Below are 26799 nucleotides of genomic sequence, written 5' to 3'. Positions count from 1 at the left end.
TTGACTCAAGTGTGAGAGTAATGGTGGTTGGGGATTTCAATGCTAAAGTGGGTAAAAATGTTATGGAGGGAGTAGTAGGTAAATTTGGGGTGCCAGGGGTAAATGTAAATGGGGAGCCTTTAATTGAGCTATGTGTAGAAAGAAATTTGGTAATAAGTAATACATATTTTATGAAAAAGAGGATAAATAAATATACAAGGTATGATGTAGCACGTAATGAAAGTAGTTTATTAGATTATGTATTGGTGGATAAAAGGTTGATGGGTAGGCTCCAGGATGTACATGTTTATAGAGGGGCAACTGATATATCGGATCATTATTTAGTTGTAGCTACAGTTAGAGTAAGAGGTAGATGGGAAAAGAGGAAGGTGGCAACAACAAGTAAGAGGGAGGTGAAAGTGTATAAACTAAGGGAGGAGGAAGTTCGGGCGAGATATAAGCGACTATTAGCAGAAAGGTGGGATAGTGCAAAGATGAGTAATGGGGGGGTTGAAGAGGGTTGGAATAGTTTTAAAAATGCAGTATTAGAATGTGGGGCAGAAGTTTGTGGTTATAGGAGGGTGGGTGCAGGAGGAAAGAGGAGTGATTGGTGGAATGATGAAGTAAAGGGTGTGATAAAAGAGAAAAAGGTAGCTTATGAGAGGTTTTTACAAAGCAGAAGTGTTATAAGAAGAGCAGAATATATGGAGAGTAAAAGAAAGGTAAAGAGAGTGGTGAGAGAGTGCAAAAGGAGAGCAGATGATAGAGTGGGAGAGGCACTGTCAAGAAATTTTAATGAAAATAAGAAAAAATTTTGGAGTGAGTTAAACAAGTTAAGAAAGCCAAGGGAAAATATGGATTTGTCAGTTAAAAACAGAGTAGGGGAGTTAGTAGATGGGGAGATGGAGGTATTAGGTAGATGGCGAGAATATTTTGAGGAACTTTTAAATGTTAAGGAAGAAACAGAGGCAGTAATTTCATGCACTGGTCAGGGAGGTATACCATCTTTTAGGAGTGAAGAAGAGCAGAATGTAAGTGTGGGGGAGGTACGTGAGGCATTACGTAAAATGAAAGGGGGTAAAGCAGCTGGTACTGATGGGATCATGACAGAAATGTTAAAAGCAGGGGGGGATATAGTGTTGGAGTGGTTGGTACTTTTGTTCAATAAATGTATGAAAGAGGGGAAGGTACCTAGGGATTGGCGGAGAGCATGTATAGTCCCTTTATATAAAGGGAAAGGGGACAAAAGAGACTGTAAAAATTATAGAGGAATAAGCTTACTGAGTATACCAGGAAAAGTGTACGGTAGGGTTATAATTGAAAGAATTAGAGGTAAGACAGAATGTAGGATTGCGGATGAGCAAGGAGGTTTCAGAGTGGGTAGGGGATGTGTAGATCAAGTGTTTACATTGAAGCATATATGTGAACAGTATTTAGATAAAGGTAGGGAAGTTTTTATTGCATTTATGGATTTAGAAAAGGCATATGATAGAGTGGATAGAGGAGCAATGTGGCAGATGTTGCAAGTATATGGAATAGGTGGTAAGTTATTAAATGCTGTAAAGAGTTTTTATGAAGATAGTGAGGCTCAGGTTAGGGTGTGTAGAAGAGAGGGAGACTATTTCCCGGTAAAAGTAGGTCTTAGACAGGGATGTGTAATGTCACCATGGTTGTTTAATATATTTATAGATGGGGTTGTTAAGGAAGTAAATGCTAGGGTGTTTGGGAGAGGGGTGGGATTAAATTATGGGGAATCAAATTCAAAATGGGAATTGACACAGTTACTTTTTGCTGATGATACTGTGCTTATGGGAGATTCTAAAGAAAAATTGCAAAGGTTAGTGGATGAGTTTGGGAATGTGTGTAAAGGTAGAAAGTTGAAAGTGAACATAGAAAAGAGTAAGGTGATGAGGGTGTCAAATGATTTAGATAAAGAAAAATTGGATATCAAATTGGGGAGGAGGAGTATGGAAGAAGTGAATGTTTTCAGATACTTGGGAGTTGACGTGTCGGCGGATGGATTTATGAAGGATGAGGTTAATCATAGAATTGATGAGGGAAAAAAGGTGAGTGGTGCGTTGAGGTATATGTGGAGTCAAAAAACGTTATCTATGGAGGCAAAGAAGGGAATGTATGAAAGTATAGTAGTACCAACACTCTTATATGGGTGTGAAGCTTGGGTGGTAAATGCAGCAGCGAGGAGACGGTTGGAGGCAGTGGAGATGTCCTGTTTAAGGGCAATGTGTGGTGTAAATATTATGCAGAAAATTCGGAGTGTGGAAATTAGGAGAAGGTGTGGAGTTAATAAAAGTATTAGTCAGAGGGCAGAAGAGGGGTTGTTGAGGTGGTTTGGTCATTTAGAGAGAATGGATCAAAGTAGAATGACATGGAAAGCATATAAATCTATAGGGGAAGGAAGGCGGGGTAGGGGTCGTCCTCGAAAGGGTTGGAGAGAGGGGGTAAAGGAGGTTTTGTGGGTAAGGGGCTTGGACTTCCAGCAAGCGTGCGTGAGCGTGTTAGATAGGAGTGAATGGAGACGAATGGTACTTGGGACCTGACGATCTGTTGGAGTGTGAGCAGGGTAATATTTAGTGAAGGGATTCAGGGAAACCGGTTATTTTCATATAGTCGGACTTGAGTCCTGGAAATGGGAAGTACAATGCCTGCACTTTAAAGGAGGGGTTTGGGATATTGGCAGTTTGGAGGGATATGTTGTGTATCTTTATATGTGTATGCTTCTAGACTGTTGTATTCTGAGCACCTCTGCAAAAACAGTGATAATGTGCGAGTGTGGTGAAAGTGTTGAATGATGATGAAAGTATTTTCTTTTTGGGGATTTTCTTTCTTTTTTGGGTCACCCTGCCTCGGTGGGAGACGGCCGACTTGTTGAAAAAAAAAAAAAAAAAAAAATGATGTAGCACGTAATGAAAGTAGTTTATTAGATTATGTATTGGTGGATAAAAGGTTGATGGGTAGGCTCCAGGATGTACATGTTTATAGAGGGGCAACTGATATATCGGATCATTATTTAGTTGTAGCTACAGTTAGAGTAAGAGGTAGATGGGAAAAGAGGAAGGTGGCAACAACAAGTAAGAGGGAAGTGAAAGTGTATAAACTAAGGGAGGAGGAAGTTTGGGTGAGATATAAGCGACTATTGGCAGAAAGGTGGGCTAGTGCAAAGATGAGTAGTGGGGGGGTTGAAGAGGGTTGGAATAGTTTTAAAAATGCAGTATTAGAATGTGGGGCAGAAGTTTGTGGTTATAGGAGGGTGGGGGCAGGAGGAAAGAGGAGTGATTGGTGGAATGATGAAGTAAAGGGTGTGATAAAAGAGAAAAAGGTAGCTTATGAGAGGTTTTTACAAAGCAGAAGTGTTATAAGAAGAGCAGAGTATATGGAGAGTAAAAGAAAGGTAAAGAGAGTGGTGAGAGAGTGCAAAAGGAGAGCAGATGATAGAGTGGGAGAGGCACTGTCAAGAAATTTTAATGAAAATAAGAAAAAATTTTGGAGTGAGTTAAACAAGTTAAGAAAGCCTAGGGAAAATATGGATTTGTCAGTTAAAAACAGAGTAGGGGAGTTAGTAGATGGGGAGATGGAGGTATTGGGTAGATGGCGAGAATATTTTGAGGAACTTTTAAATGTTAAGGAAGAAAGGGAGGCAGTAATTTCATGCACTGGTCAGGGAGGTATACCATCTTTTAGGAGTGAAGAAGAGCAGAATGTAAGTGTGGGGGAGGTACGTGAGGCATTACGTAAAATGAAAGGGGGTAAAGCAGCTGGAACTGATGGGATCATGACAGAAATGTTAAAAGCAGGGGGGGATATAGTGTTGGAGTGGTTGGTACTTTTGTTTAATAAATGTATGAAAGAGGGGAAGGTACCTAGGGATTGGCAGAGAGCATGTATAGTCCCTTTATATAAAGGGAAAGGGGACAAAAGAGACTGTAAAAATTATAGAGGAATAAGCTTACTGAGTATACCAGGAAAAGTGTACGGTAGGGTTATAATTGAAAGAATTAGAGGTAAGACAGAATGTAGGATTGCGGATGAGCAAGGAGGTTTTAGAGTGGGTAGGGGATGTGTAGATCAGGTGTTTACATTGAAGCATATATGTGAACAGTATTTAGATAAAGATAGGGAAGTTTTTATTGCATTTATGGATTTAGAAAAGGCATATGATAGAGTGGATAGAGGAGCAATGTGGCAGATGTTGCAAGTATATGGAATAGGTGGTAAGTTATTAAATGCTGTAAAGAGTTTTTATGAGGATAGTGAGGCTCAGGTTAGGGTGTGTAGAAGAGAGGGAGACTACTTCCCGGTAAAAGTAGGTCTTAGACAGGGATGTGTAATGTCACCATGGTTGTTTAATATATTTATAGATGGGGTTGTAAAGGAAGTAAATGCTAGGGTGTTTGGGAGAGGGGTGGGATTAAATTATGGGGAATCAAATTCAAAATGGGAATTGACACAGTTACTTTTTGCTGATGATACTGTGCTTATGGGAGATTCTAAAGAAAAATTGCAAAGGTTAGTGGATGAGTTTGGGAATGTGTGTAAAGGTAGAAAGTTGAAAGTGAACATAGAAAAGAGTAAGGTGATGAGGGTGTCAAATGATTTAGATAAAGAAAAATTGGATATCAAATTGGGGAGGAGGAGTATGGAAGAAGTGAATGTTTTCAGATACTTGGGAGTTGACGTGTCGGCGGATGGATTTATGAAGGATGAGGTTAATCATAGAATTGATGAGGGAAAAAAGGTGAGTGGTGCGTTGAGGTATATGTGGAGTCAAAAAAACGTTATCTATGGAGGCAAAGAAGGGAATGTATGAAAGTATAGTAGTACCAACACTCTTATATGGGTGTGAAGCTTGGGTGGTAAATGCAGCAGCGAGGAGACGGTTGGAGGCAGCGGAGATGTCCTGTTTAAGGGCAATGTGTGGTGTAAATATTATGCAGAAAATTCGGAGTGTGGAAATTAGGAGAAGGTGTGGAGTTAATAAAAGTATTAGTCAGAGGGCAGAAGAGGGGTTGTTGAGGTGGTTTGGTCATTTAGAGAGAATGGATCACAGTAGAATGACATGGAAAGCATATAAATCTATAGGGGAAGGAAGGCGGGGTAGGGGTCGTCCTCGAAAGGGTTGGAGAGAGGGGGTAAAGGAGGTTTTGTGGGTAAGGGGCTTGGACTTCCAGCAAGCGTGCGTGAGCGTGTTAGATAGGAGTGAATGGAGACGAATGGTACTTGGGACCTGACGATCTGTTGGAGTGTGAGCAGGGTAATATTTAGTGAAGGGATTCAGGGAAACCGGTTATTTTCATATAGTCGGACTTGAGTCCTGGAAATGGGAAGTACAATGCCTGCACTTTAAAGGAGGGGTTTGGGATATTGGCAGTTTGGAGGGATATGTTGTGTATCTTTATATGTTTATGCTTCTAGACTGTTGTATTCTGAGCACCTCTGCAAAAACAGTGATAATGTGCGAGTGTGGTGAAAGTGTTGAATGATGATGAAAGTATTTTCTTTTTGGGGATTTTCTTTCTTTTTTGGGTCACCCTGCCTCGGTGGGAGACGGCCGACTTGTTGAAAAAAAAAAAAAAAAAAAAAAAAAAATTCAGGGAAACCGGTTATTTTCATATAGTCGGACTTGAGTCCTGGAAATGGGAAGTACAATGCCTGCACTTTAAAGGAGGGGTTTGGGATATTGGCAGTTTGGAGGGATATGTTGTGTATCTCTATGCGTATATGCTTCTAAACTGTTATATTCTGAGCACCTCTGCAAAAGCAGTGATAATGTGTGAGTGTGGTGAAAGTGTTGAATGATGATGAAAGTATTTTCTTTTTGGGGATTTTCTTTCTTTTTTTTGGGTCACCCTGCCTCGGTGGGAGACGACCGACTTGTTGAAAAAAAAAAAAAAAAAAAAATATTTTTATATGTGTATGCTTCTAAACTGTGTATTCTGAGCACCTCTGCAAAAACAGTGATAATGTGCGAGTGTGGTGAAAGTGTTGAATAATGATGAAAGTATTTTCTTTTTGGGGATTTTCTTTATTTTTTGGGTCACCCTGCCTCGGTGGGAGACGGCCGACTTGTTGAAAAAAAAAAAAAAAATTGGACTTGAGTTCTGGAGGTGGGAAGTACAGTGCCTGCACTTTAAAGGAGGGGTTTGGGATGTTGGCTGTTTGGAGTGACAACTAAACTGTCGTATCTGGGCGCCTCTGCAAAGACAGTGAATATGTGTGAATGATGGTGAAAGTGTTGAATGATGGTGAAAATGTTTCTTTCATTTTTGGGTCACCCTGCCTCGGTGGGAGATGGCTGACATGCTAAACAAACAAAAAAAATATTTGGATCTTTACTGATATGTTATGGCAGGAAATTAATTAGTATGTACTGTCTATCACCAATCATTGAAAAATATCTGGACCTAGAACCTTTTGAAGTGACCAAATTTCTAGCCAAAAAAGAGCAAAACACAAAAATCAGTGAAACAAACCATGGATTAGGTGGGGTTTGAACTCATGGCAAGGAAGTACTACAACTCCAGGTCAGTATGTAAGTCACTCGAGTGGGTTACACACTGGCTTGGAGTTTTATGACTCGCCATGAGTCTAACTTCACCCATTCTGTGGTTTGCAGTTGTGTTATTACAATTTCATGTGTCACCAATGAAATGTCATAAAATATAACGTCAGCTTCAAGCTTGCAGCTCGGCACCAGAGCCAGTCAGGCGTCCCTGAGATCTTCCGGACCAAGTCTCTCTTATCTATACCAGTATACTGTTGTAGTGTGATGGGTTATAAAATACACTATTATGGATGTGTAAGCAGTGAAATTTTTGACCTTACCAACTCATACAAATGGAAAACAAGCCTTTCTTCATTACTGTTGGCTGTATACTTTTGTATCTAGCACGGACAACATTGTGTTTTTGCTAAAATAATTTTATACAGTTTATAAATACATAAGGAGTTCAGTACTGTATACTGAAAATACATCAGTGCAGTAATGTGATACTGAAGCTGTTTTTAGATATCACTTTCATTTTAATTTGTTTTTTCCAGATTAGTACCTGAAATAATGAGCAGTGGAGACTTGATACACAAAGTGGCTTCCAGTCTTGTGCATAGTGGCTGCCTTAAAGGGGATAAAGAGGATTTGGGAAATAACCCACAATCACTTCAACACTGGTCTTGTAGGGGTCTTCCCTCGTTGCCAGTTGCACCACTTCATCGTCTCTTTACTGTGAGAAACATTACTCCACCTGAATGGTAAATGCTTAGTGTAAAATTATTCTGTTGTAGTATTAATCTTGTACAGTACTGTCAAGTGACAGTGTGAATGATGTGAAAGTGTTCCTTTTTTGGGTCACCTTGCCTTGGTGGGAGACGGCCAGTGTGTTACAGCAAAAACCGCCATAAAGTTGGTGATTTAGATACATGTGCAACACCTGTGTATCTTTATTTTGAAGAAATTTTTTCCAGTCAAGGCTGAGGAACTGATTACTTTATCTTCTGCTGTCTCTGGTTAATAAACTTTACATATTGAATTGAAAAAGCCACTGGTTGCACATGTATCTGATTCATAAAGTTTATACTACTGTGTGCTGATGATTCACAGAATCATTAACAGATATATTTACGATACAGCAAATGTAGTACAGGTGTCCATAATTTATGCTGTGGATATGTTCCAAACCCTTGGCATGTGTAGTTGGCTCAGTCAGCTCATAAATACTTAAAAACACATAATAAGTATCTTCATTGTGCTTTGTGAACCATACTGAGCTCGTATGGCTATCATAAATTGCATATATGGAATTACCAATAGAAACGTGACATCGCATAATGGTGAATACAAATAAAAGGAGGTAGATTTGTACATTTCATTCTGCAAAATGCCATACTGTACAGTCAGATTAGCAGTACATTTGGCAGCAGTGGTTTTCCTGTTGGACTGATGATTTATGAAGAGGCTTGAAGGTAGGTGTTACTGTAGAGTAGGGATGCACAGGCTCTATGTATGATGTTTTCCTCCACCATGAGGCCTGGTCATGGACCAGGCCACTGGGGCATTGACCCCTGAAACACCCTCCAGGTATACCACCTCTTGCTGTCAACCTGAGCACTGAATGAAATATGCCTACACATACATTTTTAATACTTGACGTGCTGTTGGAGTGTGAGCAAAGTAACATTTATGAAGGGGTTCAGGGAAACCGGCAGGCCGGACTTGAGTCCTGGAGATGGGAAATACAGTGCCTGCACTCTGAAGGAGGGGTGTTAATGTTGCAGTTTAAAAACTGTAGTGTAAAGCACCCTTCTGGCAAGACAGTGATGGAGTGAATGATGGTAAAAGTTTTTCTTTTTTGGGCCACCCTGCCTTGGTGGGAATCGGCCAGTGTGATAATAAAATAAAAAAAAACATACATTTTACTATTTCATGGTTTATTTCTGAATTTGTACGTTTTTTTGTTCTTGCAAAACCTTATGAATGTGTCATTTCTTACAGCCACGGTTCAGCACAAGGCCCAGCAGCATCACAGGTGTCACATTCTCTCTCACGCCTTATCTATGCATTCACTACTCACTTAATGAGTACCAATAGCAAGTTTTTAATGGTTTGTATCTAGTATTTAGTTGTTGAAATAACTTTGACTTCAAAATATTTGAAAGTTATGATAATTCTTTGTACAATTCATTTTTTTACACGTTTTCACATGTAAAACAAAAAAAAAAGATTACATTTTTTTACATACTTTCAGATGTTGAAAAAACGTATATACATATACGTTTGGACCATTTAAGGGTTAATGAGCAGTTTAGTAGATGTCTTGAGGAATACATGAGAAAAGTCCCAACAAAATTGTACATAACTTGTATAGAAAGCCATGGTTAAAGTTTTCTGCTGTATGCTATCATAAGATAACTTTGTTTCCCATTAGAATGTGTGTTTAGCACAGTGGCCATCTACACCCGAGGCAGGGTGACTTGAAGAAAAATGAAACGCAAAGTTTTCCTTCTTTAGGCAACGTAAAGTTTTCCTTCTTTAGGCAACGTAAAGTTTTCCTTCTTTAGGGGAAGGGGATACTGGCCTCTTGCTCCCAGCATTGTTGTCGCCTCATACAACACACATGGCTTACCGAGGAAAGATTCTTTTCCACTTCCCCATGGAGTATTAGAGTTACAATAGTAAGTTAATATTGTGTAGTGTATGTTACAAGGAAAAGCCCAAAGTTATGCATAGCATTTCAGGCAGTCTAAAGTTAGGACTAATACTTGAATTATAAAACTAAAACAATATGTTGAACAATGTACATAAATGTAGGTATATACATACAGCAGGCATGTGTGAGCATGTTATATAGGAATGAATGGAGACAAATGTTTTTTTTTTTTGTCTTGATTAGCTGTTGGAGTGTGAGCAGGGTAATATTTTGTGAAGGGATTCAGGGAAACTGGTTAGCTGGACTTGAGTCCTGGAGGTGGAAAGTACAGTGCCTGCACTTTAAAGGAGGGGGTTGGGATATTTGCTGTTTAGGGTGACATCTAACCTGTTATATCTGTGCATCTCTACAAAGACAGTGATAGTGTGAATGATGGTGAAAGTGTTTTTTTTTTTTTGTCACCCTGCCTTGGTGGGAAGACGGCCAACTTGTTAACAGAAAACATGAAAAAATATAATTACATAATACTGCGACACAAATTTTAATGAACAGTGAGCATTAGTGAAAGACATTTAATGTTAAAATAAACTTAATTTCTGGAGAATTGAAAAGTCAGTAAGGAGATAACAGTGTGTCAATGATTGGAGATATGATTATAGCAAAGGAACCTGGTTTAATTTATAATCTGGATATAAAAGTTTACTCACAGGATCAGTAATTTAGAGGTAGATTCTTTTGATACTGCTTAATTGTTAATTGAAATTATGAGCAACAGTAGGCCTAAAATCAATCCTTGTGGAATGTCACTTGTGACTGGTTCCCATTTTGATTTCACCCTATTCTTTTCGGATGTTTTTTTTTTTTTTGTGGGCAGTGTATATTGTAGTGGGTTTGTATTTTAATGTTGAGGAATCTTGGAGAAATATCTATAGAATAGTTAATGTAGAAGGAAGTCATGTTCATATTGGTGGGATAGCACTCGCAGTTTGGTATAATAGTCCTAGCTTGTAACTTGCATCACTCTCACCAAGAAACTTCAGTGAAAGATAAATGATCCTTAATAAATAATAATAAATCTGACTCCATTGGAAAGTGGAAAAGACTCCTTCCTCTGTAAGCCATGCTTATCATAAGAGGTGACTGAAATGTGGGGAGCAAGGGGCTTGTAACCCCTTCTCCTATATAAATTACTAAATGTGAAAAGAAGAAAAACTTTATAGTGTTTTTTTCTTTACCGGGTCACCGTGCCTCAGTGGGAGACAGCTGGTGTTAAAAACAAAAGATTTAGAGTTTATCCAATGCAATAAAATAAGTAGTGAGTACTGAACCCATGTGGAACATTCAGTGCAAGGAATAGTGAAGGCTCAATCCCCTGTCTGCTCATTGCAAGATTGATGCATTATCTACTTATCTGTTAACTACTTCCTTCCCCAACACAACAGAGCCTGTAGTGCCATGCTCGATTGCTGTGACCTGTTGTTATCCACAGCTTGGATGTGTTGAGACCTTGTCGCAACTCAGTGAGAAGTATCCTCCTGCCCTGTACCCATCAGCATGGGGTTGCCACATTACTCCAGTGCAGTCAAGGTATTATATTGGTTTTATATTGGTATTGTTTGAAGCCATGATGCAGGTGTGTTTGTCTTATTGTAGTGCTGTGGAGGTTTACTTTAGGCATACAGTATGTATTTTCTTAAATCCTCAAGGTATTATTCTGTGACATTTCACCTATATAAAGTTTTGTGCAATTCTCACAAAGATAGGTATATTTATTGCATTAATTAGCAGTAGATAAAAAATCAGATCAAAACATTAATGAAATCAAGATATATAAAGTTTAATTAAAATTGATTGAACTGAAAAATTTAACGCACATAACTCGCACTTAGGAGACTGAAATTTATAATGACATTTTGGCCCCACTTGGACCATTAACTAGGTGTCTGTTACTTGACTCACGAAATTGTAATGAGCAAACAAACCATACCACAGACGGGGATAGAACCCGCGATCAGAGAGTCTCAAAACTCCAGACTGTCGCATTAGCTACTGGGCCAGCTAGCCACAATAAGATTCATCCAAATAGGTATATTTCTACACCATAGGAAGATTAGCATAGGCACCACTGTGACCACAAATGCAAGTTTTACAGATACAACTGTCTGGAGTTTTGAGACATCGTGGGTTCTATCCCTGTCCGTGGTATGGTTTGTTTAGGTGTCTGTTATCCATGCCAGCATGGATAACAGACACCTAGCTGACATTCCAGTGACTGAGTGGTTGCACTGTTGATGTCCTTAATAGTTTTACAGTTGTTTAGTAAATGCCCCCAGTGTTGATTAACTTAATACGCAGGAGATGGTGGTGGCAGTACATATTAACTGTCAGACTGATCCATCTATCAAGTTCACTCCATTATATGGTGTTAGTAAATATCATGGTACCCATTCTCTGCAGTCTTTGATGAAATGGTATAGAAATTTCTGTTTTGTGAATGTTCATGATAATTATTGACAATCTTCCTCAAGGATCCTCTTCGTGCAGATTGTGTGTGCTCTGAGAAAGTAATTTATGAAAGTCATATTTATTTTTTTAGGTTGCAGGTTGGTAGACAGCAACCGCCCAGGGAGGTACTACCGTCCTGCCAAGTGAGTGTAAAACGAAAGCCTGTAATTGTTTTACATGATGGTAGGATTGCTGGTGTCCTTTTTTCTGTCTCATAAACATGCAAGATTTCAGGTACGTCTTGCTACTTCTACTTACACTTAGGTCACACTACACATACATGTACAAGCGTATATATACACACCCCTCTGGATATTTTTCTATTTTCTTTCTAGTTCTTGTTCTTGTTTATTTCCTCTTATCTCCATGGGGAAGTGGAACAGAATTCTTCCTCCGTAAGCCATGCGTGTTGTTAGAGGCGACTAAAATGCCGGGAGCAAGGGGCTAGTAACCCCTTCTCCTGTATAAATTACTAAATTTGAAAAGAGAAACTTTTGTTTTTCTTTTTGGGCCACCCTGCCTTGGTGGGATATGGCCGGTTTGTTGAAAGAAAGAAAAAGATATTTATTTTTGTGCAGTGTGAGTAGTGGTGTATCAAGTTAGGTAAAAGGACAAGTGTAACTAATGCAGAATTTAATCGTGGCAGCATTTTGCTCTCTAGGAACTTTGTCAAGTTGACAAAGCTCCTGGAGAGCAAAATGTTGCCACAATAAAATGTCAGATTAGTTGCATGTGTCCAAAATTTTACCTAACATCTTGTTGGTAATTCTACCAACATTATTACAGAGTGTATCAGGTTGTCTTTGTTAGTGGGTTTTCTATAATTGCTTCAGTGGTATGGTAGTGTTTTATCATCATGGTATCAAGAAATGGGAGGGAGTCATCTGTTTTGTCCACCTTGATTTATTCACACATTCTGTTTACAGTATTTGTATCACTTGTATGCGAATGACATGATTAGCATAAAGCTCACAAAAGAATTTTTTTACAGTGAAAATAAAATGCATACTGGACTGATCACCCACGTTCTCTCCTTGGCTGGAGAATCTCCATTTGCAGGAGATCTAAACGTACAACAGAACATTCTCACAATAGCTTCAAACATTCTTGCAGGTGATTAAGTAGTCTTATCACTTACTGATGATATGGTTTGCAGAGAATAATGCTATCAGGTATGCAGAGCATGCATTTATTTGCACAATATTCTTATCATGTGCATGACTTGAAAACGACTACGCAGAGTGGAATGTTATCCAAATACTGGCTTGTTCTGCATACTTGTGGTTTTATTCACACAATTGATGATGTAACATCTTGTTAGCTGACATCTGATGATTAAGACACACTTGCAACAGTTGTGTGTGTTTATTGTTGAAACATTTTTGCCTACACAGTAGGCTTCTTCAGTCAAATATAGAGGCAGCAGGTGTAGTAGTGAAATGAAGATGATGTAATCAGTCCATCACCCTCACATGTGTCTTAATCATCAATTTGTCAGTATTTTATAAAATTATCAACTGCTTGCAAGAAATGTTGATGTCCTGTATAATGATATACAGTGGACCCCCGCATAACGATTACCTCCGAATGCGACCAATTATGTAAGTGTATTTATGTAAGTGCGTTTGTACGTGTATGTTTGGGGGTCTGAAATGGACTAATCTACTTCACAATATTTCTTATGGGAACAAATTCGGTCAGTACTGGCACCTGAACATACTTCTGGAGTGAAAAAATATCGTTAACCGGGGGTCCACTGTACTATATACATACCGTACTGCATTTATTAATGATCAGTGTCCTCTTCAGGTATTGCAATTGAAGTTTTAAGACAAGGCAGAGAAGACGTTGTAGGAGCTAAGGCACCATGGGCATTCTTAGGGGCATCGCAGGTACAAGTCAATATTATCAAATGTCTCTTACTGATATTTCAGCATCTGTATGTAGAATATTTTTACGAATAGTTACAGCATTACTGTATAGTGCAAAGTTTAAATGTGGGAAGGATGGGATTGCATGTGGCAGTAACTTAACCAAATTTAGATATTTTCATTCAGTATTTTTTAAGAGGCTTGTTGATATTTTAAGCATTTGGAGATTTAAGAAAAACAAGTTGTACATATTTTTAGTAAAGCATTTCATGAGAGTTTGAAATCCTATAATTCATTTTGATGTTTGTTTTGTGACACTTTGGTGAATTTGAGATTTTGCACTATGTTATTTAGAGTCTTTGTATGATTTGCTTTTCATTTCTGTGCTTGTTTATGTGTAATTAATTTTTTTTTGTAGGGTAAATCATTTTAAAGAACAAATATTATTTTGAAGTTTGGTCTGTTTTTTTGTAATAGGTAAATAATGTTTTCATGTTGGCCATTGTTTCAGGTGCTATCAGGACATCTTGTCCATATATGCATCTTATGTTTATTACTGATATTTAAATACCTACATAACCTGCACATAGACCGAAAAGTCATAATAAGCTTTTCTCTTTCCTATTTGTGTATTTGTTATTGTTCCAGTCATGGTATTGTGCCTTTTTCTTGATTTAAATACCCATATAGACTGTCTAGTAACTCGTTACTAAGAAAAGATCCTGCACTCATCACTAGGTGACTGCTGTGGCAGAGTGTGTTGTTCAGCACATCCTGCGTATACTATGTGTATACACCCATGTGTTGGAAGATATCTTACCAGGTTCAAGGCCTACACTTGCTCCTCTTACTCCACAGTCAACGCTTTCTCCAATTAAAGTAATTATAACAGCGAAGTACAATGCCTGCACTTTAAAGGAGGGGTTTGGGATATTGGCAGTTTAGCGGGACATCTAAACTGTCGTATCTGAGCTCCTCTTCAAAGACAGTGATTGTGTATGAGTGGTGGTGAAAGTGTTGAATGATGATGAAAGATTTTTTTCTTTCTTTTTGGGTTACCCTGCCTCAGTGGAAAACAGCTGATGTGTTAAAAAAAAAAAAACAGTGACCTGTTGCGTCTGCATGTCTCTGGCAAGACAGTGATAGTGTGAATGATGGTGAAAGTGTTTGTTTATTGGGTCGCCCTGCCTTGGTGGGAGACGACCAGCATATAAAAAAAAAAAAATATGCTGACCTCCATGTGTATGTGGTACTGTATAAAGCCATTTATGTTGTTATGCTATTTTATACTGTAATCATGTGTATTATTTTATTACTGTAATGAGGATGAGGAACAGGGCATAATTCCATTTTTGATATGTGGTGGGTAGTCAAATACAATTAGTTGTTCCCAGTTGTTGCTCTCTGCATGCAGTGTCGTTCTGATAATACCTTTGTAGTACCTTTCTGTATCTCCTTCCTGATATTCATGCACTTCTGAATTAAACTGCCTCAAGCCTCTTAACATTTTAATCTTACAGAGAAGATCAAGAGGAGAGACTACTGGTGACAAGAACCGCACACATTCACCTAGCAATGGAGAAAAACCTGGTAAGTAGCAACAAAGTGTATTACAAGCATTAATGAAAGACCACAATTTATTATTATTATTATTATTATTATTAACACATCGGCCATTTCCCACTAAGGCAGGGCGACCCAAAAAGGAAGAAACGCTTTCATCATCATTCACTTCATCACTGTCTTGCCAGGGGCATGCCTACACTACAGTCAAAAAGCTGTAACATATTAACACCCCTCCTTCAGATATGTTGCAGTTTTTTAACTGTAGTGTAGGTAGGGGGGGTGGGGATATTTACTGTTTGGAGGGTCATCTGAACTGTAGTATCTGCACTTCTCTGGCAAGACAGTGATAATATGGAAGTGTTTCTCTTTCGAGTCATCCTGCCTCAGTGGGAGACTGCCAGTGTGTTAAAAAGTAACAATAATAATAATAATAATTTAATATGGAAGTGGATTTCAACTTGGAAGATGTGCTCTGTCACTACACATCTGCTTTGATGACTTTTTTTGTGTTCTGTTTATTGTAATGTCGTACACAGATGGTGAAGAGAAGGAGAGGAAGCCGCTGAAACCTGGACCTATTGGAGCTTTCTCACACTTGCCAGAGTATATTAAAATGTATGATGTGCTCAAAAATGCTCACACAAATTATAAGGTAAACAAAAATAAGTTTTTTCTTACATTTGAAAGATTATATTTAATTTTGTTTGTTATAGTAAGAGTATATGTATATACATCCTCTCCTCACTCAGTGATGATGGGCTCTCTGACCAGTATGCATATCTAAATAATGTATATTAACCCCTTGACTGTCGCAATCCCAAATCCTGAGGTGTATCCTGGTGTCGCAAAATTCCCCCCCCCCCCCCCCCCCCCCAAAAAAAAAAAAAAATTGTTTCTTATGAAATGATAGAGAATCTTTTCCCGATTGTAATGACACCAAAAGAATGAAATATGATGGAAAACTGATGGAATTATGCTCTTGCAAAGTTAGCGACCTAGGCAATATTTACGAATCGGCGATTTCACCCACTTTGAGCCCTATTTTCGGCAAATTCCATTGTTCCAGTCGACCAGACTCATAACTATTTCTTTAGAACTCCATTTTTTCTATCGACTGAGTACAAGAAACTGCCCATTTACCGATTTCAACTACCCAATAGCGTGGTCAGAAATTTGCAATTTGGCCAATTTCACGAAAATTAAAAAATATCACAATTTCAAAATAGGGTCCAGAATGAACAATGCAGACATTCCTGGCTTTAAAATAACATTTTCTTTGTTCATCAGTCATGTCTCCAGGCCTCTCTGATATTACTCTTGCTTTCTATTTTGAATTTTTATTCAAACAAAAAATAGAAGATTTACTGTCATGCAGACTACTGCAATACTGTAATAATTGTATAAATAACATCAACCCATTCATGACTGCATATTAGAATGGCTACTACGACATTTATTGGAAAATGACATCATTTGTTTACTTTTGAACATCGGCAAAAATCAAACATTTCCCCTACTTTGAGCTCCATTTCTAGGGTCTTTTCATAGTAAAACCAATCAAAATTACTTCTATTTCTATAATATGTTTTCCATTCTATCAAATGAGACCAAGAAAATGATAATACAACCATAAATACTATACAAAAAAGGACCACAAAGTCGGCATTTTAATTAAAAAAAACGGTTGGAGTTTTTTTTTTTTCTCATTATGCACTGCGTGCTGCAGGATTTTTTTTATATGGTGCACCGCACAGACCCATTCTCTCACATGTGGGCCTACCAACTTTCTCCTGCTTGATTTGAAGCCACTTGCATTTATGAGTATATTTACTTCAAAAACGGTGGCTCGTAAGACATACATGTATATATACGACCGAAACAGTCAAAGGGTTAATCTGATTTCCTCTCATTTTGTTTATTACAATATACAGTACACTACCGTAAAAGCATTCAGAAATATACCAGAAATGTTATAAATGGTGCAAAGGTGACATTAAAACAGTATCAAAAATGGTTGACACAAACTCACTACCATTATACAGTGTGTCCACAAAAACACTCCTTGATTTCAAACAGGTATAACATGTAACTTTATTGTAATAATCTTTCACAGTAGTTTCAGATGCAGGATTTCATTCAGATTCTTGTGGTGTAGGGTAGCATTAAAGGCACTTGATGTGCGCCCCTCTGGTTGCTCGGCAAACATCGATGTAACAGTCCAGTTCAGTCCAGACGCTCTGCAGCATATCTGGTGTTATCATACGAACTGGTTCAGTGATTGAAATTTTCAGCTCCTCCAGGGTTGCCGGTAATGGTGGTACATAAACTGTGCTCTTTACATAATCCTAAAGAAAGAAGTCACAAGCAGTTAGGTCCGGTGACCTTGCAGGCCACTTGCAGAGGTCACTGGACCTAACTGTTTGTGACCACTACCTGCAACCCTGGAGGAGCTGAAAATTTCAATCATTGAAGCAGTTCCCATGATAACACCAGATGTGCTGCAGAGCATCTGGACTGAACTGGACTGTTACATCGATGTTTGCCGAGCAACCAGAGGGGCGCACATTAAGTGTCTTTAATGTTACCCTATACCACATGAAACTGAATGAAATCCTGCATCTGAAGCTACTAACTGTGAAAGATTATTACAATAAAGTTACATGTTATACCTTTTTGAAATCAGGGAGGATTTTTGCGGAGACCCTGTAGTATGCTCGTCACTCAGTGACTAATTTGTTTACCGACATGGTTTTAGGAACGCAACTCCGTCATTAAGTGAGGAGAAGCTGTAGTCTTGTCTGTGGGTATAGTAATAAAATATAACTATATATGCAGAGGAGAGAGAGAGATTTTGGGAGATGTTAAGTGAATGTATAGGAGCCTTTAAACCAAGTGAGAGAGTAATTGTGGTAGGGGACTTGAATGCTAAAGTAGGAGAAACTTTTAGAGAGGGTGTGGTAGGTAAGTTTGGGGTGCCAGGTGTAAATGATAATGGGAGCCCTTTGATTGAACTTTGTATAGAAAGGGGTTTAGTTATAGGTAATACATATTTTAATGCTGCTCAAATGCTGCTGTGAGGAGGCGGCTGGAGGCAGTGGAGATGCCCTATCTATGGGCAGTGTGTGGTGTACATATTATACAGAGAATTCGGAGTATGTAAATTAGGAGGAGGTATGGAGTTACTAAAAGTATTAGTCAGAGGGCTGAAGAGAGAGGTGAAGGTTTATAAACTAAAAGAGGAGGCAGTTAGGGTAAGATATAAACAGCTATTGGAGGATAGATGGGCTAATGAGAGCATAGGCAATGGGGTCGAAGAGGTATGGGGTAGGTTTAAAAATGTAGTGTTAGAGTGTTCAGCAGAAGTTTGTGGTTACAGGAAAGTGGGTGCAGGAGGGAAGAGGAGCGATTGGTGGAATGATGATGTAAAGAGAGTAGTAAGGGAGAAAAAGTTAGCATATGAGAAGTTTTTACAAAGTAGAAGTGATGCAAGGAGGGAAGAGTATATGGAGAAAAAGAGAGAAGTTAAGAGAGTGGTGAAGCAATGTAAAAAGAGAGCAAATGAGAGAGTGGGTGAGATGTTATCAACAAATTTTGTTGAAAATAAGAAAAAGTTTTGGAGTGAGATTAACAAGTTAAGAAAGCCTAGAGAACAAATGGATTTGTCAGTTAAAAATAGGAGAGGAGAGTTATTAAATGGAGAGTTAGAGGTATTGGGAAGATGGAAGGAATATTTTGAGGAATTGTTAAATGTTGATGAAGATAGGGAAGCTGTGATTTCGTGTATAGGGCAAGGAGGAATAACATCTTGTAGGAGTGAGGAAGAGCCAGTTGTGAGTGTGGGGAAGTTCGTGAGGCAGTAGGTAAAATGAAAGGGGGTAAGGCAGCCGGGATTGATGGGATAAAGATAGAAATGTTAAAAGCAGGTGGGGATATAGTTTTGGAGTGGTTGGTGCAATTATTTAATAAATGTATGGAAGAGGGTAAGGTACCTAGGGATTGGCAGAGAGCATGCATAGTTCCTTTGTATAAAGGCAAAGGGGATAAAAGAGAGTGCAAAAATTATAGGGGGATAAGTCTGTTGAGTGTACCTGGTAAAGTGTATGGTAGAGTTATAATTGAAAGAATTAAGAGTAAGACGGAGAATAGGATAGCAGATGAACAAGGAGGCTTTAGGAAAGGTAGGGGGTGTGTGGACCAGGTGTTTACAGTGAAACATATAAGTGAACAGTATTTAGATAAGGCTAAAGAGGTCTTTGTGGCATTTATGGATTTGGAAAAGGCGTATGACAGGGTGGATAGGGGGGCAATGTGGCAGATGTTGCAAGTGTATGGTGTAGGAGGTAGGTTACTGAAAGCAGTGAAGAGTTTTTACGAGGATAGTGAGGCTCAAGTTAGAGTATGTAGGAAAGAGGGAAATTTTTTCCCAGTAAAAGTAGGCCTTAGACAAGGATGTGTGATGTCACCGTGGTTGTTTAATATATTTATAGATGGGGTTGTAAGAGAAGTAAATGCGAGGGTCTTGGCAAGAGGCGTGGAGTTAAAAGATAAAGAATCACACACAAAGTGGGAGTTGTCACAGCTGCTCTTTGCTGATGACACTGTGCTCTTGGGAGATTCTGAAGAGAAGTTGCAGAGATTGGTGGATGAATTTGGTAGGGTGTGCAAAAGAAGAAAATTAAAGGTGAATACAGGAAAGAGTAAGGTTATGAGGATAACAAAAAGATTAGGTGATGAAAGATTGAATATCAGATTGGAGGGAGAGAGTATGGAGGAGGTGAACGTATTCAGATATTTGGGAGTGGACGTGTCAGCGGATGGGTCTATGAAAGATGAGGTGAATCATAGAATTGATGAGGGAAAAAGAGTGAGTGGTGCACTTAGGAGTCTGTGGAGACAAAGAACTTTGTCCTTGGAGGCAAAGAGGGGAATGTATGAGAGTATAGTTTTACCAACGCTCTTATATGGGTGTGAAGCGTGGGTGATGAATGTTGCAGCGAGGAGAAGGCTGGAGGCAGTGGAGATGTCATGTCTGAGGGCAATGTGTGGTGTGAATATAATGCAGAGAATTCGTAGTTTGGAAGTTAGGAGGAGGTGCGGGATTACCAAAACTGTTGTCCAGAGGGCTGAGGAAGGGTTGTTGAGGTGGTTCGGACATGTAGAGAGAATGGAGCGAAACAGAATGACTTCAAGAGTGTATCAGTCTGTAGTGGAAGGAAGGCGGGGTAGGGGTCGGCCTAGGAAGGGTTGGAGGGAGGGGGTAAAGGAGGTTTTGTGTGCGAGGGGCTTGGACTTCCAGCAGGCATGCGTGAGCGTGTTTGATAGGAGTGAATGGAGACAAATGGTTTTTAATACTTGACGTGCTGTTGGAGTGTGAGCAAAGTAACATTTATGAAGGGATTCAGGGAAACCGGCAGGCCGGACTTGAGTCCTGGAGATGGGAAGTACAGTGCCTGCACTCTGAAGGAGGGGTGTTAATGTTGCAGTTTAAAAACTGTAGTGTAAAGCACCCTTCTGGCAAGACAGTGATGGAGTGAATGATGGTGAAAGTTTTTCTTTTTCGGGCCACCCTGCCTTGGTGGGAATCGGCCGGTGTGATAATAATAATAATAATGTAAAGTTGGGTTTCAAATGCTGCTGTGAGGAGGCGGCTGGAGGCAGTGGAGATGCCCTATCTATGGGCAGTGTGTGGTGTACATATTATACAGAGAATTCGGAGTATGTAAATTAGGAGGAGGTATGGAGTTACTAAAAGTATTAGTCAGAGGGCTGAAGAGGGGTTGTTGAGGTGGTTTGGTCGTATAGAAAGAATGGAACAAAGTAGAATGACTTGGAGTACGTATAAATCTGTAGGGGAAGGAAGGCGGGGTAGGGGTCATCCTCGAAAAGGTTGCAGGGAGGGGGTAAAGGAGGTTTTGTGGGCGAGGGGCTTGGACTTCCAGCAAGCATGTGTGAGCATGTTAGATAGGAGTGAATGGAGACGAATGGTTTTTCGGACCTGACAAGCTGTTGGAGTGTGAGCAGGGTAATACATGTTTTGTGAAGGGATTCAGGGAAACCGGTTAGCGGGACTTGAGTCCTGGAAATGGGAAGTACAATGCCTACACTTTAAAGGAGGGGTTTGGGATATTGGCAGTTTGGGGGGGACTTTTAAACTGTCATATCTGAGCCCCTCTGCAAAGACGGTGATTATGTATGAGTGATGGTGAAAGTGTTGAATGATGATGAAAGTTTTTTCTTTCTGTTTGGGTTTTTCTTTCTTTTTGGGTCACCCTGCCTTGGTGGGAAACGGCCGACATGTTAAAAAAAAAAAGTGAAGTTATATGTAAAATTTTGAATGTAAACTAACTAAATTTAAAAAAGAATCAAATATTGTAAATAGTTTTTTGACAGAATATCTAATGTAATATGCAGCTGTAACCATTGAGAGGCACAAGAGGTAAATTTGATTTGAGAATGCTTTCCCGGACTAGGGGAATGGTAATAATTTGCTAATATAAAATATGTAAACTCTCCCAGATGTCCTTGGAAGATAGTACAACAGAAAAGGTCTGTGGATTGCTCAGAGTGGCCCTCACTAGCCTGGGGAGACTCTTGGAAGTGGCATCAATGGTAGAATTTGGGAAACTTGCCGATGAGATGCTTCAGTACCTGAAAGTCGTCACGTCTCTCCTTCCAACACTCACAGTGCAGTGTGGACAGCAGGTGAGTTGATTGTACAGTTAGCTGTTGCCAATTGATAACTGCAGTTTGATGAGTAAAAGACCAGGAGATGGAATACTCTACACAGGTGGCCCATTCTTATATTCAAGCTGTGTTCCTTGTTTTTTCCAACTCCTAAATGAATTGCATTCCTGGGTTTTTCAACCTAAAAATTAGATGTTTGTATAGAAAACTGATACAAAGGATGACAGTTTTAAAACACTAATTTTTAAAAAAATAAATGTTTTAAAACATTTATGTTTTAAAACATTTATGTTTTAAAGCACAAATGTGTTTCTAGGTGTTCCCTGTTTGTAAGTGTGAGATGTGACTTGTGGGACCAATAATTTAAATGTGATTTAAGGTTTCTAAGAATTTTCTTTATTACTTCTAATTTATCTTCCTGTATACACCTACCATCCGACTTACGACCTGCTCGACTTACAACCACTCGATTTACGACCGTGTTTTTTATGCCAAATTTCTGGGAAATAAACGACTATTTGTGTTTGTACACAGTGTTTATCCTAAACCTTACAGTATAAAATACAATACTAACAACATAAAAAGTAAAGTAAAACATGAAATACCAAAATAAAACAATAAAATAAAAGTCATTACAAAAATGTTTTGTTGATATTCAGTAGTAAAGTTCGACTTACGACCATTTCGACTTACGACCTGTTTCTCGGAACCGAACTCGGTCGTAAGTCGGATGGTAGGTGTATTCTCATTGCCTTATTCTCTCTTAGCACTCCTTATCCTTTAGAGAGGTGGTAAATGTTCATAATTACTCACACATTTTAAATATAACTTTTAATAATAACAATAAGAATAAGAATAATAAAGATAATAATCTATCTTTGGAATGGTAGAGTAGATAAAAATAGTACAGTACAATAATAGCAAACTTCGAATTTACTGGTAAATAATTGTTAGGTTTCATAGTCCTGGAACAAATTAAGAGGATAAATTTAAGAGGAAAATGTTAGTATAGGAGTATAGAAAAATTTGAAGCACAGATTATTACAACACCTGTGGTTTGTAGGGGAAATATTTGATAAGTTGTTAATGGTACAGGATGGACCACAATGTTGCCTAAAGTTTCCTGAAGATTGAGACACTTATGCAGCATATGGGAATCTTTATTCAGGAAACGTTTCGCCACACAGTGGCTTCATCAGTCCAATACAAAGAGGAAGGCGTAAGGAGAGGAGGAGTATGAGGTAATCAGTCCCTCAGCCTGGAGTTGATGTGTTCAGTCCATCAATCTTGTAGAAGATTGATGGACTGAACACATCAACTCCTGGCTGAAGGACTGATTACCTCATACTCCTCCTCTCCTTACGCCTTCCTCTTTGTATTGGACTGATGAAGCCACTGTGTGGCGAAACGTTTCCTGAATAAAGATTCCCATATGCTGCATAAGTGTCTCAATCTTCAACTTGTCGGTTTTTCAAACCATTCATCACACTAAAGTTTCCTCTTGAGATTATGGTCTGGGTGTGAAGTGTTCAAGCTATGACATTATAACATTCATTCTACACAGACCATTACTGTGGTCTGGTGATAGGTCAAACAAATGGACGTGCTGGTTTAGTCTAACATCTGTGATATTGAACTGAAGTCTTAGGAAATGCTAGTAGCAGTGTCGATATGTTTCATTGTTTTTCAGCTTCTGAAGTGCTTGTTTGGTTCAAATGTGATGGCACTCTTTGACCAGCTATACCGCAAGGTTTCCGAGCCTGTGCCCCATGTGTCAACAGATACAGTTGGAAGCACAAACAAACGGGCAGTGGAGGAGCCTGATATTACTGGTCTCCATCATCTTTGTTTCAATATTCCACTGGTTGAACTGGAGAAAGACCTGAATGAAATGTCTGTGGCCAGGAAAGACAGTGACCAAATCAGGTTAGTGTGGTTACCTATTAATGTAAAGTGGATAATTATCTCTTTGGGTTTGAAGAGGGAAGGAGGTGGGTTGTTGGGATTTGACCTCTTGGGCCCAAGAATTAACTTCGCCATATATTCAATAGAGTCCATATATGAAGATAATGTTTGTTCTTATTAAAGTCATATTTTATAACAGATGTTGATTACAATTTTAGTTTTAGTCTGAGTCAACGGAAAGGAAGCACTAGTGTCTTCAAGACCCTGGGACGTGGTAATGATAAATTATCATTGAGTTCTTACATAAGACTTTTTGAACCATTGGTCATCAAGGCCTTGAAGGTGAGTCTTGCATATATATTTTTCATTTCCTACAATATATCTATAATTTGTTTCAGTAAAATAATACAGATGCTCCTTATGATGATTCGACCTATGATAGTGATGCACATTCTGTATTGTAAAATACTGTACATTTATTGGTGGGATAAACTTGTATTCATTGTTTGCTTTCAGTAAGGGTATTTATTTTATTTTTTTTTTTTTTCTCAACAAGTCGGCCGTCTCCCACAGAGGCAGGGTGACCCAAAAAAGAAAGAAAATCCCCAAAAAGTAAATGCTTTCATCATCATTCAACACTTTCACCATACTCACACATAATCACTGTTTTTGCAGAGGTGCTCAGAATACAACAGTTTAGAAGCATATACGTATAAAGATACACAACATATCCCTCCAAACTGCCAATATCCCAAACCCCTCCTTTAAAGTGCAGGCATTGTACTTCCCATTTCCAGGACTCAAGTCCGACTATATAAAATAGCCGGTTTCCCTGAATCCCTTCACTAAATATTACCCTGCTCACACTCCAACAGATTGTCAGGTCCCAAGTACCATTCGCCTCCATTTACTCCTATCTAACACGCTCATGCACGCCTGCTGGAAGTCCAAGCCCCTTACCCACAAAACCTCCTTTACCCCCTCTCTCCAACCCTTTCGAGGATGACCCCTACCTCGCCTTCCTTTCCCTATAGATTTATATGCTTTCCATGTCATTCTACTTTGATCCATTCTCTCTAAATGACCAAACCACCTCAACAACCCCTCTTCTGCCCTCTGACTAATGCTTTTATTAACTCCACACCTTTTCCTAATTTCCACACTCCGAATTTTCTGCATAATATTTACACCACACATTGCCCTTAGACAGGACATCTCCACTGCCTCCAACCGTCTCCTCGCTGCTGCATTTACCACCCAAGCTTCACACCCATACAAGAGTGTTGGTACTACTATACTTTCATACATTCCCTTCTTTGCCTCCATAGATAACGTTTTTTGACTCCACATATACCTCAATGCACCACTCACCTTTTTTCCCTCATCAATTCTATGATTAACCTCATCCTTCATAAATCCATCCGCTGACACGTCAACTCCCAAGTATCTGAAAACATTCACTTCTTCCATACTCCACCTCCCCCAATTTGATATCCAGTTTTTATCTAAATCATTTGATACCCTCATCACCTTACTCTTTTCTATGTTCACTTTCAACTTTCTACCTTTGCACACATTCCCAAACTCATCCACTAACCTTTGCAATTTTTCTTTAGAATCTCCCATAAGCACAGTATCATCAGCAAAAAGTAACTGTGTTAATTCCCATTTTGAATTTGATTCCCCATAATTTAATCCCACCCCTCTCCCGAACACCCTAGCATTTACTTCTTTTACAACCCCATCTATAAATATATTAAACAACCATGGTGACATTACACATCCCTTTCTAAGACCTACTTTTACCGGGAAGTATTCTCCCTCTCTTCTACACACCCTAACCTGAGCCTCACTACAGTAATTATTTGATAATTTACTTATTTAGTGACAATAGTTACTTATTTACTTATAATATCATAATATCGTATCATAATAATATCATAATACAGTGGACCCCCGGTTAACGATATTTTTTCACTCCAGAAGTATGTTCAAGTGCCAGTACTGACCGAATTTGTTCCCATAAGAAATATTGTGAAGTAGATTAGTCCATTTCAGACCCCCAAACATACACGTACAAACGCACTTACATAAATACACTTACATAATTTGTCACATTCGGAGGTAATCGTTATGCGGGGGTCCACTGTATATCAAATTGGGGAGGAGGAGTATGGAAGATACTTGGGAGTTGATGTGTCAGTGGATGGATTTATGAAGGATGAGGTTAATCATAGAATTGATGAGGGAAAAAAGGTGAGTGGTGCGTTGAGGTATATATGGAGACAAAAAACGTTATCTATGGAGGCAAAGAAGGGAATATATGAAAGTATAGTAGTACCAACACTCTTATATGGGTGTGAAGCTTGGGTTGTCAATGCTGCAACAAGGAGGCAGGTGGAGGCAGTGGAGATGTCCTGTCTAAGGGCAATGTGTGGTGTAAATATTATGCAGAAATTTCAGAGTGTGGAAATTAGGAGAAGGTGTGGAGTTAATAAAAGTATTAGTCAGAGGGCTGAAGAGGGGTTGTTGAGGTGGTTTGGTCATTTAGAGAGAATGGATCAAAGTAGAATGACATGGAGAGCGTATAAATCTGTTGGGGAAGGAAGGCGGGGTAGGGGTCGTCCTCGAAAAGGTTAGAAGGAAGGGGTAAGGGAGGTTTTGTGTGTGATGGGCTTGGACTCCCAGCAGGCGTGCATGAGCGTTTTCGATAGGAGTGAATGGAGACGAATGGTATTTGGGACCTGACGATCTGTTTGAGTGTGAGCAGGGTAATATTTAGTGAAGGGATTCAGGGAAACCGGTTATTTTTATATAGCTAGACTTGAGTCCTGGAAATGGGAAGTACAATGCCTGCACTCTAAACGAGGGGTTCGGGATATTAGCAGTTTGGAGGGATATGTTATGTATCTTTATACGTATATGCTTCTAAACTGTTGTGTTCTGATAGCAGGGTTAGCCCCAAACCCTTCAAAATCTTTCTTAATTTCCATACTAATTCTCACCCTTTTTACCACAGGGTTGGCAAAAGCTTTCTTGGGGCCCATGGTCACTTATTTTCCAGAAACACCACCGAAAACACTGTAATAATACGAAATATTCCGAGTGTATGCTTGGATGTTACCGCGGAG

General features: G+C 39.1%; 1 protein-coding gene across 2 annotated transcripts in view; it reads left to right on the top strand.

The window, feature by feature from the left end:
• Positions 1 to 26799, top strand: part of LOC128701567 (huntingtin) — a 94786-nt gene that overhangs the window by 30048 nt on the left and 37939 nt on the right. Inside the window, exons 14-24 of one of the 2 annotated variants that reach the window (XM_053795337.2) lie at positions 7036 to 7242; positions 8483 to 8591; positions 10627 to 10724; positions 12634 to 12755; positions 13452 to 13534; positions 14252 to 14392; positions 15034 to 15103; positions 15616 to 15731; positions 21596 to 21781; positions 23454 to 23689; positions 23893 to 24010. In XM_053795337.2, coding sequence (XP_053651312.2) covers positions 7036 to 7242; positions 8483 to 8591; positions 10627 to 10724; positions 12634 to 12755; positions 13452 to 13534; positions 14252 to 14392; positions 15034 to 15103; positions 15616 to 15731; positions 21596 to 21781; positions 23454 to 23689; positions 23893 to 24010 — 1486 coding nt within the window. Of the gene's footprint in view, positions 1 to 7035; positions 7243 to 8482; positions 8592 to 10626; positions 10725 to 12633; positions 12756 to 13451; positions 13535 to 14251; positions 14393 to 15033; positions 15104 to 15615; positions 15732 to 21595; positions 21782 to 23453; positions 23690 to 23886; positions 24011 to 26799 lie in introns of both variants that reach the window. The other variant, XM_053795336.2, reaches the window with a different exon arrangement.

Source organism: Cherax quadricarinatus, chromosome 78, assembly GCF_038502225.1.
Source record: "Cherax quadricarinatus isolate ZL_2023a chromosome 78, ASM3850222v1, whole genome shotgun sequence".
NCBI classification, from domain to species: domain Eukaryota; kingdom Metazoa; phylum Arthropoda; class Malacostraca; order Decapoda; family Parastacidae; genus Cherax; species Cherax quadricarinatus.
This window is presented reverse-complemented; position numbering and strand designations above follow the sequence as displayed.